Below are 13,517 nucleotides of genomic sequence, written 5' to 3'. Positions count from 1 at the left end.
GGGGCAGGGAGAGGGGGAAACACAGAATCTGAAGCAGGCTAGGCTCTGAGATGTCAGCACAGAGCCCGATGCGGGGCTGGAACCCATGAACCACGAGATCATGACCTGAGCTGAAGTTGGACACTTAACTGACTGAGGCACCCAGGTGTCCCCAATTAGGCTGTTTTTAAAAGTTTGCTGCTATAGTGCCACCACAGTGCCCCTTTTTAACATTTATTTTTTTATTTTTTTTATTTTCAAGCTAGTTAACATACAGTGTGGTCTTGGCTTCAGGAGTAGAACCCAGTGAGTGATTCATCTCTTAGATATGACACCCAGAGCTCATCCCGAAAAGTGCCCTCCTTAATGCCTGTCACCCATTCACCATAATGTCCTTTTAATCACAGGTGTGTTCATCTATTTCTTAGATTAACTCTAGGACTGGGTGACTCAAACCCAGACTAGTATAGAGTAACAATGAAGAGCAATTTTCAGCTGAGAAAAACCCTAAACCTGAACAAAAGGATGTTAATTGTTGCTGTCTCCTGTGTATTTGTTTCTGATTACTGCTTCCCATAATTGGATTCTGATTAAGAAATATTTTTAATCTGATAAAATGATAGAGACCATAGGTGGCCGTACTTCCATGTGGATTAACTTGAAGGATGCATGTGGGTGTTGTCTGAATTCTAGGATTCTGTTGATTCTCGTTCACAGTAGTTATGTTTATAAAGTCATCGTGCACATTCAGTTAGCAGTACAGGGTTGGGTTCCTGTTAGTCTCCGGTCACAATCTTTTTTGTCAACTGATCAATACATAATCTTGTTTCATGTGTGTTTCTGTTCAAGAACACCTTATTTAATACATCTTTCTTACAATAATTATGTGCAGTGTTTTTATATAATAAAACACGGTTTCAATTACAGCATTTTTGTATAACATCCTCTACAATACTGAGACTGTATTACTTAACTCTTTTCCTCAGTCAGACACACACATGCAGTAATCATATGTAGTACATGTAGCAAACACACAGTATTACATACAACAATATTCACATAAACACAGAGTACGCCAACACATACTGTATATTTCACAGTAATGCAAATAGAGTCTGGAAAACGTTAGAGATTTCATTAAAACATTAACTAAAATCTTACTGTTGATGGAACTGCAGGATGTGTGATGCTACAGCACACAGTGTGGTTAAACCTCTTGACCTTGGCTTGCCCCACGATAACCACGGGTGAGGTAGGTGGAGTTTATTCTGCAGAAGAGGAAAGCATGTCAACATTTGGCAGTTCAACCTCAGGAGTTTGCCTCTCGTGACTTGTTGACGGAGTCGGCAATTTTCCCTCCCAAACTGGCTCGAAAAGTTGGGTCAGCCTTGTCTGCTTAGCTTTTTGCCTCAAATCTTTAAGCATCTCGGCATAAGGGGCAAATGCTGTGGAGGTGAGGCGCTTAAATTTGAGGCTGCGATCAAGCATAGGGTCACACTCTATCATGTCATTGAAAATTCTTTCCAAGGCAGAATTCCATTCGGATATTTTGGTCGCTGTAAGAGGGTCAATTCTTGAAGTCTTAGGCTGACTCTCATTGCCGTCCTCATCACTGCCGACCCCAATGCCTTGTTTTGCCATCTCGTCCAGGTCTTCGTTGGTGGGTTCTACTGCCTTCTCTGCCAAAATTTCCTCCACATCTTCCTCCTTCATGTCGTCAAAGCCTTCTCCACTTATTTGCCGTGCGATATGCATTATGTTTTCGACACTGTTCTTTATGCTTTCTGCGACACCTTCAAAGCCTTCGAAATTTTGCACACAGTCTGGCCAAACATTTTTCCAACAGCTATTGATAGTAGCTTGTTTGATGCTGCCCCAGGCTGTCCCAACATAATCAATAACGTTACGTATGGTAACTGACTTCCAATAGTCCATCATGGTAGTTTCCTTGTTGGATTCGAGAGCCTGGAAACCCTTGCTATAAAGCTCCCTGGTATAGTGTGCCTTGAAAGCTTTTATTATACCCTGATCCAGGGGTTGGATGAGAGATGTAGTGTTTGGGGGCATGAAAAGAACTTCTACGTTGGGGTGGGCATTTTTGAGTTCTTCACAGCAATGGACTGGGGCGTTATCCAAAATTAATAAAACCTTGAAGGCAAGGTTTCTGCCCTGGAGATAGCATTCAACTTCTGGTACGAAGCAGTTGTGGAACCAGCTGGATGTCATCCACGCTTTTTTGTTCCATCTCCAATGGACAGGCATATGGTTGACGCTTTTCCCTTTAAGTGCTTGTGGATTCTGGGCTCTGTATACCATTAGAGGTTTGCACTTGAAGTCGCCCTTGGCATTAGTGCACAACAGCAAGGTTGCATAGTCTTGGAATGATTTAAAGCCAGGGGCTTTGCAGGCCATTTGTGTTATATAGGTTCTTTTGCCAACGTCCTTGTAAAATAAGCCAGTCTCATCAGCGTTGAAAACCTGCTCTTCCACGTATCCTTTGTCCTGTATAACACTCAGCAAATGTTTTTTAAATTCTTCTGCAGCCTCCAGATCTGCAGAACTTGCCTCACCTGCAAGTTTAACATTGTTCACACCATATCGCCTTTTGAAACGTGCAAGCCAGCCAGCGCTGGCGGAGAAAGGTTTAACGTTTTTCTGGCCTTGGGTTACATGACCGTAAATTTCTTTGGCTTTCAGCCTCACGACAATGCTGTCCACCACGCCTTTTTTATCGGTTGTCATCTCATGAATCCACAAATTTAGCCGCTTTTCCATCTTTTCCATAGCTTCCTCACGCACTATAGACGTTACTTTAGCACTTTCCGGAGCAGCCTCACGTACAGATCGGCGAATTTCCTTTTCCTTTTTCTTGATGTACCGGATTGTTGATTCATTAACATTGAACTCACGGCCAACAGCACTACAACTCATGCCTGAACGAAGCTTATCTAGCACACGTATTTTCTCCATAAGGCACATGACAGCCTTCTTGCGCTTAGGAGCACTAGGCACCACTTCACCACTACGCTTGGGGGTCATTTTTAACAGCAAAATCACCAACAAAAAGCACGGAAACGCAAAAAACGTGGCACCAAATAGACTGCAAGTAGGACAATTATTTACAGCATGAGAGATGAAGCAAGAAAGCCCATTGTCTGCCTTGTTCAACCTCTGCTAGTACACCGCACCTCTGGTTGACTCCAGCTTTTCATCCTCTGCGCATGTCCGCGAATAACCCCAGAAAGCACCGCGAATATTGATTTTGGGGGTACAGTAAGTTTAAGCAAGTAAGCGATTCGAAAATACCAAGCTGTAAATAACGAACGTCAACTGTATTCCCACAGACATATAATTTTGTTTAAGCACATTTATTAAATCAAAGCGTCCAGACAGCGCTGGAGACTACAAGTTCCATCAGGCACCGCTTCCACGCGGAGCCTGTGCTCCGTCAACCACTACAGCAGCGCCAGGCGCTAGGCATTGGCCCGGAAGTGTCGCGTTTGGAATACGTAGCCCTTTTTGCGCACGCGCACACGTTGTGGGGGGCCGCCCCAGCCGCCGGCTCCCCCACCGCAGCTCTATGGTCTCTCCCTAGAGCTTTGCCGTTGGGGGCAGCTGCTGCGGTCCTGTGGCTTCGTCCGCCCGGTGCAGCAGCAACATGGAGGAATTCGATTCTGAAGACTTCTCCACCTCAGAGGAGGACGAAGACTACGTGCCGTCGGGTGAGCGTTTGGGCCGCAGGCGAGAGGAGGCTTGCCCCGCCCCGCGCTTCACGTGAGGCGTGTTTGGTCCGGCGTGCGTGGCCCGGGGCCCCCGGTGGCGCCGGTCTCGAGCGTCCCCACCGCGCGAGCCCCGCATCCTCGCCCGCGTGCTTTCTCCGCGCGGTGGTGCGGGGCCCAGACGCGTGCACGCGGGCGTCTCGCACTGCCACTGCCCGCGGCCTGGCTCGAGCCTCCGCCCCTTCCCGGAGCGCGGGAACCGGCACGTGAGCACCACCCTGATCTGGGGACGCTGGCGGTGGCTGTCGGTACCCGCACCGCGCTAGTACTGAACTCCCGTGAAAGGCAGTGTGAGCGTAGGATGTTGTCGTCAGACCTTTCGTCCCGAGGGGCTTGCCAGCCGGCACCGCGTCCAAGATAAATCTGTCTACTCTCTGCCCTCGCATGGGATCTAGTTATTAGAAAGTTCACGTATGATGCATTTTGTCCTTTTGCGACGTATACCTGTTACTCTCTTTTCAGCTCCCCCCCTCCCCCCGCCTTCCTCTTTTTGGCGTAGGTTTGCCAGACTTAAAGGGGTCATTCGAACCTACCCCTTCCCAATCCTGCGCCTTCCCTCAGACTGTCCCATCTCATGGAGAGGATCTACCCACACAGTCGCTCCGATCAAACAAAACCCTTAGGACTCATCCATCCTTACTTTCTCTCCTGGTTCAAGCAGTCAATAAGTGCTGTTGTGTCTACGTGGAAAATGGTTTTTCTGACCGCTTCCTCGCCGATCTCACTCACTGCCACCGAACTGCCGTTCTTCGCTAGGATTAAGGCATAGCTTCCCAACTGGTTTGCCCCATACCATTTCCATTCTTGTCCACCAACATTGGTCTTGTGATGGCCAGAGTGGTTATCTGAAAGCTAGTTTTCGTCTTAATGAAAGTTGTGCATCCACATAAACATAGTCAAATATTTCTAAAAGGCCTGTCTTGAAAACTAACGGTTGCCATCACCCTTCATCCCGCTTCATTCCCCCGCGGAAGAAACTGCTTTCCAGTTTTTAATTTGGTATTTTCTTTGTGTGCGGGCTTCACCCAGGCGCGGTAGGTCTTATTTTAATACCCTCTTACTTCTTCCCCCTCATTCCCAACACACACCCTTCCACCATCAGGCCCTCCCCAACTCCCCAGCCTGCCGTTGTTACCATGTCTAATTTTGGTTAGATCAGTATTCCATGTTTACATTTTTGTACTGACTGTGAACAACCCCAAGTTCAGCTCTGAACCAGGTGATAGATCCTGTGATTGCTTTTCCTACACTACTTGCTTTCTGTGGGGTTAATAATTGCCATTTTGCTGTTGCTTAGGTGTCTCTGTCCTTACTATTAATTTGACCCTAAATTCTCAGAATTGTATAAAAATCATCTCTCAAGGTAATTTGATTCATTAAATAATCTTTTACTTTCATCTTGAAGTCCTGTCTTTGCCTTCTGACTTCTGCCTTGCCTTGGTTTTACCACTTTAAACCTAGTATCCTTGTCACCATCACCCCTCTGGGTGTTCCATTCATCTATCTCCCGTTTCTGTTGGATTCCGTTTCTTGGGTCCTGTGTTGTCTTTTTTTCCTTAGCATGTTCCACCGAAATGAGAATAAATCCTCAACTACTTGAGCACGGATGATGCATAGTAGACATTCAAGGTGTGAAAACAGTATTTCTAAAAATAATGATGTTACCCTAAGGCCTAATTGGTGCTTGTTTGGTATAGAATTCTGTTTTGTAATAATAATTCTAGGATTTATAATGATAGCTTTCCATTAGAATGTTAAAGGAGCTGCTTTATTGCTTTCTAACTTCCAGTGTTTCTATTAAGAAGTTTGTTTTGCTGATTTCTGCTCATATATGTAAGATCTCTTTATCTCTAGAAGCTGATAGAACCTTGTCTTTGTTCCTGATTTTTCTGATATTTCACAGCGCTATAACTTGGTAGGAGTCTGTTTTCATCGATTGTGTTTGGCCTCTGGAACTTTTGGGGGGAGGTATTCTCCTTCATTTTCTGTCATTTTTTGGAAAACTCATTATTCAGATGTTGAATCCTATGTTAGATCTTCTGTACTGGCCCTCTAATTTTTATCCCTTGACTATTTTCTAACCCTTGACTTTTTTCCACTTCATGGGAAATTCTCAGTATCTTCAACTCCTGTATTTTTTCCTTTCCTATTTTTACATTTGAATAACTTTTTTGTTCCTCGAATAGTCCTTTTTTATAGCATCATGTTCTCATTTCATAGTGCTGAATCTTAGTGCTCTGTGGATATTAAAACTAATTTAAAATTTTTAATGTTTAACTTACATACAGTAAAATTTACTCTTTTCAATCAGTTTTGATAAATGCTTAGAGTTGTGTGACCATCACCAGAATTAACAGTTCCAAGGCCACCCTCACCCTTTCCTCTCCAAATAAAAGAGATTATGAGGGACACCTAGGTAGCTCAGTTGGTTAAGCGTCTGCCTCTTGATTTCTTCTCAGGTCATGATTTCACAGTTCATGGGATCTAGCCCCATGTTGGGCTCTGCACTGACAGCGTGGCGCCTGCTTGGGATTCTTCCTCTGTTTTTCTCTCTGCCTCTTCACCCACTCACGTGTGTACTTGTGTTCTCACTCTCTCAAAATAAATAAATTAAAGAGAGATCATGATGTCTGTATATAGAAGCCATTTTAGTTTTTCTTTTACAATAGGTATGCCTTTTGTTTCTTTTGCTTGCCCTTCTGCTCTTGGTAAGACTTCAAGTATGATGCTGAGTAGGAGCGGTGAGAGTGGACGTCCTTGTTCCCATTTTAAGAGCAAATTATCAGTGTTTCACTAGTATGTTAGCTATATGTTACACATGCCTTGTGTGTGTGCTTTAAGCACTTTACAGGGACTAACTCCTTACTAGCTCAATCACATAACACTAATGAATATGTGCTGTTCTCCACGTTTTACAGACGAAGGAGTTGAAGCACAGAGAATTAAGCAAATTGCCCAAGGTTGTTCAGCTACAGAGTAGCTGAGGTAAGATTTGAACCCTGGTAGTCTGCATATACTGCTCGTTACAGATGCATTTTATCAGGTTAAAGAAGTTGCCTTTACTCCTAATTTGCTGAGAAGTGAATTTTGTCATATGCTTTTCCTCTGTTGAAAAGATTATGTGTGATTTTTCTTTCTGTTAATATGGTGAGTTAGTGATTGATTTTTGAATTTTGAACAGCCTTTTATTTCTGGGATAAAACTCACTTGGTCATGATGTTCAATTCTTTTTATGCATTGCTGAATTTTATTTGCTTATATTTGTTGAGAATTTTTGCATTTGTTTATGAGGGATGTTGGTCTGTAGTTTTCTTGTAATTTCCTTGTCTTGTTTTAGTAGCAGGTATTGCTAGTCTCAGAATGTGACGAAACATTTCTCTAAGGTGATTTTTATTCACCCTATATGTTTGCTTTTGACTTTACTAGAAGATTTTCAGTGATTCATAGTTGTTCGACTCAGATTTAAGCATGGGGGACTGAAAAGGTGACGGGGAGCTCTGTCTTTGGACAAGATGTATTCATTTTGTTCTTCATTATCTACAAGGATGTTATTTGCTTCTTACCCTTTTTTTCTTTTTTGTCATAGTAACTGCATGGGATTTGATCTTTTTGTATGTATGTATAATTTAAAACTTGCTTATCTCTTATCAGTGAGATTGAGCATCTTTTTACATATGTAAGATCCAGAGCCATGTTTTTCTCCTTATCTGTCTGCAACATTTACCCATTTTTATGATGAAAAATAACCTTATGTTACTATAAAAGCAGGACATGAGCTTTGTAAAAAAAGTTAGAAAATTCAGGCAGTTAAGCATAAAAAAATAGAATCATTACATTCCCACCACCCAGAGATTATCCGTATTAATCCTTTAGTGAACGCTGGTCTTTTTCTACACTCAGGTGTAGATATTTGTATTTTAACCCCAACCTGAAATCATACTTTTTCATGTTACTTTGTTATCTGCCCTTTTCAGTGAACAGTCTCTCCCTGTCCATTCCAGTAAACATTTGACACATCTTCACATACAGACTTTACTCAAATTTTCCCATTTGACCCAGAGTAGACTGTAGCTTGTTTATTCAAATCAGTTAGGTTCAGCGCTACCCATATCACCTAGTTGTCCCATCTTTTAAATTTGTTTTAATCTAGCATGCTCTGTAATGACATTGATTTGCTTAAGAGATCAAGCAGTACGTCCTGCAGAATGTCTGTCCTGCAGAATGTCTTCTAGATTTGTTTGGTTGCTCCCTCCTGGTCTTTTAGGTTGTTCTTTTGTCCTTTGAATTTTCTGGAATTCTGAAATTCGGAAATTTCTGCAAGTTAGATCTAAATGCTGGGTGGGTTCAAATGAAGTATTTTTGGTTAGAATGCATCATAGATGACTGTGTGTTTCAAAATGCCTTAACATCAAAGACACACAATCCAAGTTGGTCACCTTACTTGCAACTCCTGATTCCAGATGATGAGAGTCTGACCCCTCTATTGTGTAATTGTTTCTTTCCTTTAGGGCGCCTGGGTGGGTTAGTCAGTTAAAGGTCCACCTTTGGCTCAGGTCGTCATGTGACAGTCCCGTGAGTTCAAGCCTCGCATTGGGCTCTGTGCTGACAGCTCAGAGCTTGGAGCCTGCTTCGGATTCTGTGTCTCCCTCTCCCTCTGCCCCTCCCTTGCTCCTGCTCTGTCTCTCTCTGTCTCAAAAATAAATAAAAACATTAAAAAATTTTTTTTTAAATAAAAAAAAAATTTCTTTCCTTCGAACTGAAGAATTCTGTGTCATAATACACTTAACTGTTAAAACTGTATGTTTTGAGAACATTACTTGATAATCTTTGCTTAAATTGCTATCATTACAGCGTGAGAAGTGATGTTTTTCTAATTCTGTGGTTTTTCTACATTTTTTAGTTAATGTTCTTCTGTGATGTATTGCTTTCTCTCATCAACTGGGACAGAATAAACGTTTGTTTCATTGTCCTTAATTATTAACTTTCAAAATAGGGAATAATTTTAATAGTAGGTTAAGTAGTACAAATCATTTTTTGTCTTAAAAAATTTTTTTTAATGTTCACTTATTTTTGAGACAGAGACAGAATGTGAGCTGGGGCGGGGGGGCAGAGAGAGGGAGACACAGAACCCGAAGCAGGCTCCAGGCTCCGAGCTGTCAGCACAGAGCCTGACGTGGAGCTTGAACTCACCGACCGAGATCATGACCTGAGCCAAATTGGACACCCAACCAATGGAGCCACCCAGGCATCCCTATCTTTAGTCTTTTTTAAAAATATCATAAAGGGTGTACAGATTTTTATTGATTCACTGTATGTACTCACACTTGTTCCTTTTAATGCTCAAGTCGTCACTTTGGCCACTAGAAGTTCTTTCAAGCTGGATCTTACATCCTTTAAATGTGACCCATTATTCTTTTAAAATTTTTTTTTTTTTTTAACGTTTATTTATTTTTGAGACAGAGAGAGACAGAGCATGAACGGGGAGGGTCAGAGAGAGAGGGAGACACAGAATGTGAAACAGGCTCCAGGCTCTGAGCTGTCAGCCCAGAGCCCGACGCGGGGCTCGAACTCACAGACCGCGAGATCATGACCTGAGCTGAAGTCAGACGCTTAGCCGACTGAGCCACCCAGGCGCCCCAAATGTGACCCATTATTCTTAAGTAACTACCTTGCTTTCTGACACCGCAAGATGTCCCAGTTTCACCTTGTGCTTTCCTTCCCTCATACCTGAAATTGCCTGGTTTTTTCCAGGGAGCCCTTTTCATGATGAGTCATATCAAGGGATATAATCTGGACTCTGAATAGATGCCCATTGCTACCAGAGTGACATTGTTTCTGTGCCATTTCAGTGAACAGAGTAAGAAAATATTTATCTTAAAAAGAGTTAGAGTTCATACTAATGTTTTTTAAAGATTTTATTTTTAAGTAATCTCTGCACCCAGTGTGGGCCTTGAACTTATAACCCCGAGATCAAGAGTCACATGCTCTACCTGCTGAGCCAGCCAGGTGCACCCTCATACTGGTATTTTTAATGCAGTTTTAACATTTGAATTTTCATCTGATTTCTTTGATTTTATAATTGTGCATCATTTCTCTTACTCTGAAGATCTGGATCCCTAACATGATCAGCATCATTACTTGCTTTAACCTACAACATGAAATAGGTTCAAAATACCAACATTGATGTTACTACACGGAATAGAGTTTTTTGTTTTGTTTTTTGTTTTTTTGTTTGTTTTTTGTCTTCACGACGGATCTTGCTAAAGGTGTACAGTCAAAATACTGTGTTTCTGAAGTCCTTGGAATAAATCCTTTCTTTATCAGTTACATTATTGTTTGGGTGTAGAGTTATTTATTCAAATAAGTATTTGTTTATTCCAACTGTTCTTAATTTAAGGGATTTTCAAAATTCTTCAGAAAGATAAACACAGAATTCTTGCTTTTACCCCTTGCTTTCCCACTCTGTTCAACCCTAACCTTACAGGTACCTATTTTCATTAGTTTTTTTGTTTATCCTTCCAGTGTTGTGGGTTTTTGTTGTTGTTGTTTTGCAAATACAGTGCAGCTAGGTACCTACCTAGCTTGTAGGTTTATGTTTTTTGCTGTAGTGATTTTACTGGGCTTTCAAGGGAAGCAAAATGACATTTGTGTGTTCAGACTGCTGTCTTAGCCTGGAACTCAGTCCTTTGTTTGTGAACCACTTTCACCTATCACTTGGGGTCGAATGCACATTCTGCACATGAGAATGCCCACGTGATGGGCTGCTTCTCATCAGCTTTGTTCTGCTATTGTATTTGTAGTTTTCAAGAGTTTTTAAAGTTTTTTTTAATGTTTGTTTGTTTATTTATTTATTAATATAATTTATTGACAAATTGGTTTCCATACGACACCCAGTGCTCATCCCAACAAGTGCCTTCCTCGATGCCCATCACCCACTTTCCCCTCTCCCCCACCCCCCATCAACCCTCAGTTTATTTTTCAGAGTGAGAGAGAGCATGGATGCATGCAAGTAGGGGAGGAGCAGAGAGAGAAGGAGAGAGAGAGTTCTAAGCTGGCTCTGCACTGTCGTACTGTGAGGTCATGACCTGAGCCAAAGTCGGACACTCAACTGACTGAGCCACCCAGGGATCCCTAGGTTTTTTTTAAATGTTTTGAAAAATGCTGAAGTCATTATGTCGTGATGGTAATACGTTCTTTTATCTTTTTGAAGATTTTATAAAGGCTTTTTTTTTTCTTATTGTGTTATCTCTGAATGACTTTCATGTTTTCAGTTTTGCCTTTCATATTGGAGGCTTTCCTCAAATGTTTGGTGGTCCTTGGTTCTTTGTGAGTGAAATATTTAAAAGCTGATTGGATGTACAGGAATATTTAAAACAGTACTATTTGTAATAGTCCCAAACTAGAAACAACCTCACTGTTCATCAGCAGGAGAATGGATAAATACATCATGGTCCAGTCATGCGGTGAAACACTACTTCAGAATGGGAGTGAATAAACTGAGCTACAGTAGGTGACCTACACACAGCATGTTGAGTGAAAGAAGCTGGACACTCAGGAGTCAAATTGTAGGCTTCTGTTTGTTTAAGGGTGGAAACCGGGCAAACCTGATCTGTGTTGTCAGGAGTCACGATGGTCCTTGGGACGGGGTGGTGGCCAATGCCTGGAACAGGGCACAAGGGGCCTTCTGGGATGCTGGTTCGTGTTCTGGTTTTTGAGCTAGGTCTGGTTATACAAGTGTGTTCTCTTTGTGTAATTTCATTGAGCTGTACAGTAGATTTGTGTGCTTTTCAGTGTGTGTGTTATGCTTCAAATAAAAGTTTACATGAAGTAAAAAAGAAAACTACTTGAATCTCCATATGGATAGGACTTATTGACTGATGCCTATAGAGCGTGGTCATCCTGGGCATCCAGGTAACACCTTCTCGTTGGGAACCCCTGAATGTCAGTGTCTGAGGATGGGAACTGGACTTTTTTTTTTTTTAATGTTTATTTACTGAGAGAACATGTGCACATGTGAGCAGGGGAAAAACACAGAGGGAGAGAGAATCCCAAGCAGGCTTTGAGCCAGACACGGGGCTCAATCCATGAACTGTGGGATCGTGACCTGAGTTGAAATCAAGAGTTGGACACTAACTGACTGACCTGCCTAGCCATCCCTAGACATGTTTGTTCTTTCTGCTGTGTCTACCTGGAAGTCTTGAGGCCTCTTTTTTGTCAAGGTCTCTTTTGATTACTTTTTTTTTTTTTTTTTTTTTGAGAGACAGAGACAGAGCACAAGTGGGGGAGAGGCAGAGGGAAATGGAGACACAGAATCTGAAGTAGGCTTCAGGCTGTGAGCTGTCAGCACAGAGCCCAACATGGAGCTCGAATCCACTAACTGTGAGATCATGACCTGAGCTGAAGTCAGACGCTTAACCTACTGAGCCACCCAGGTGCCCCTCTTTTGATTACTTTTGAAAGATACCCAAGTTGTGGGAACAGTAATTTCTTCTTTGAACAGTACAGTAGTAGAATTGGAATTTCTATTCATTCATTCATTCATTCATTCAGCAAAGACTTAACAAACAAAATCTGTGTCCTCATGGTGTGGAGAGCATAATAGATATTGCAAACATCAAATATAAGCAGGTTGACTTATGGAGGGAAATATGGATGATCTGGAGGCCTAGAATAGGGAAGACTTCCCTAAGGAAATGATATTTTCGTTAGACCAAGAATAGAGGAAACTACTAGACTTTATTTTTAATGAAAATGTCTTGTCTCGATGTGTCTGACCACCCTATTATGTGTGTGATTTCAGGTGGAGAGTATAGTGAAGATGATGTAAATGAATTAGTGAAGGAAGATGAAGTGGATGGTGAAGAGCAGACACAGAAAACCAAAGGGAAAAAAAGAAAGGCTCAGAGCATTCCATCCAGGTGATGCTGCCCTCAAGGCCCTTGGAAGTCAGGGGCTGTTGTCACAGCTTTCCTGATGGCTGGGATTGGTCTGATGAGTTCTTACTACCAGGGTTTCTTATCTTTGTCTTTCCAAGGGAAACATTTGGTGACATTTAGGATTAAACACAAAAGACCCCACAAAACAAAGAGTGGCATCCTCTGTGTATGGTTTCTTATTTTCACTGTCTCACATCTTGCAGGTGGTAGCACAGCAGTACAGTTAGCTATACCTTCTTCTTTGTAGTGACTGCATAGTGTTACATTAGGTGGTTACACCTTGTTTTAAGCATTCCCTTATTGAAGGACATTGAGATTATACCTTGTCTTTCCTGCAGCAAACAAGACTCCAGTGCATATTCTTTGTTACGTCTTTTTGTACAGGTACAAGGATATCTGTGAAACAGATCTGTAGAAGTAGAATCGTTTGATCCAGGGTTTGTACAGTAAAAAAATTTTTTTAATAAATATTAGCAAATTGCATTCCATAGGCCTGCTACTGAATTACACCCCCACCACCACCAAATTATGAAAATGTTGACAGGCTATTTAGCTCAGATAAGAGAATCTTCCATAGAAGTCTTTTATCTCTCTTTGATTAGTATTTATATCTTTTTGGGCATTGAAGCAAAAAGCAGATGATCATTTATAAAAAATGGAAAAAGAATTTTCATAATGAAAATTGAAGTCAGAATAGTCTAAGAAGCAATTTACTCTTTTAGGTCTTGGGCCCAGTTCTCTGGTCCTTGAGTTTTTCTGTATGCCAGCTTTCATATTTTCAGAAAGTGGGAAAAAACATGGATTTTTTTTTTTTTTTTTTTTT

The 13,517-nt window shown here is 41.7% G+C and overlaps 2 protein-coding genes across 4 annotated transcripts in view; one reads left to right on the top strand and one right to left on the bottom strand.

Moving 5' to 3' along the window:
• Nucleotides 1–1,242: 1,242 nt before the first annotated feature.
• LOC131499211 (tigger transposable element-derived protein 1) lies at nt 1,243–3,018 on the bottom strand. Its single transcript, XM_058707043.1, has one exon. It carries the CDS (start codon nt 3,016–3,018, stop codon nt 1,243–1,245), a length of 1,776 nt encoding a protein of 591 aa, XP_058563026.1.
• Nucleotides 3,019–3,502: 484 nt separating this feature from the next.
• Nucleotides 3,503–13,517, top strand: part of CFDP1 (craniofacial development protein 1) — a 127,178-nt gene continuing 117,163 nt past the window's right edge. Inside the window, exons 1-3 of one of the 3 annotated variants that reach the window (XM_058707164.1) lie at nt 3,518–3,701; nt 9,510–9,615; nt 12,559–12,676. In XM_058707164.1, coding sequence (XP_058563147.1) covers nt 9,564–9,615; nt 12,559–12,676 — 170 coding nt within the window. In that variant the 5' untranslated portion in view covers nt 3,518–3,701; nt 9,510–9,563. Of the gene's footprint in view, nt 3,702–9,509; nt 9,616–12,558; nt 12,677–13,517 lie in introns of all 3 variants that reach the window. The other 2 variants (XM_058707165.1, XM_058707163.1) reach the window with 2 other exon arrangements.

The sequence above is a fragment of the Neofelis nebulosa genome, chromosome 17 (genome assembly GCF_028018385.1).
Source record: "Neofelis nebulosa isolate mNeoNeb1 chromosome 17, mNeoNeb1.pri, whole genome shotgun sequence".
Taxonomy (NCBI): Eukaryota; Metazoa; Chordata; class Mammalia; order Carnivora; family Felidae; genus Neofelis; species Neofelis nebulosa.
The sequence above is the reverse complement of the archived record's forward strand: the minus strand, read 5'-3'. Positions and strand labels throughout refer to the sequence as shown.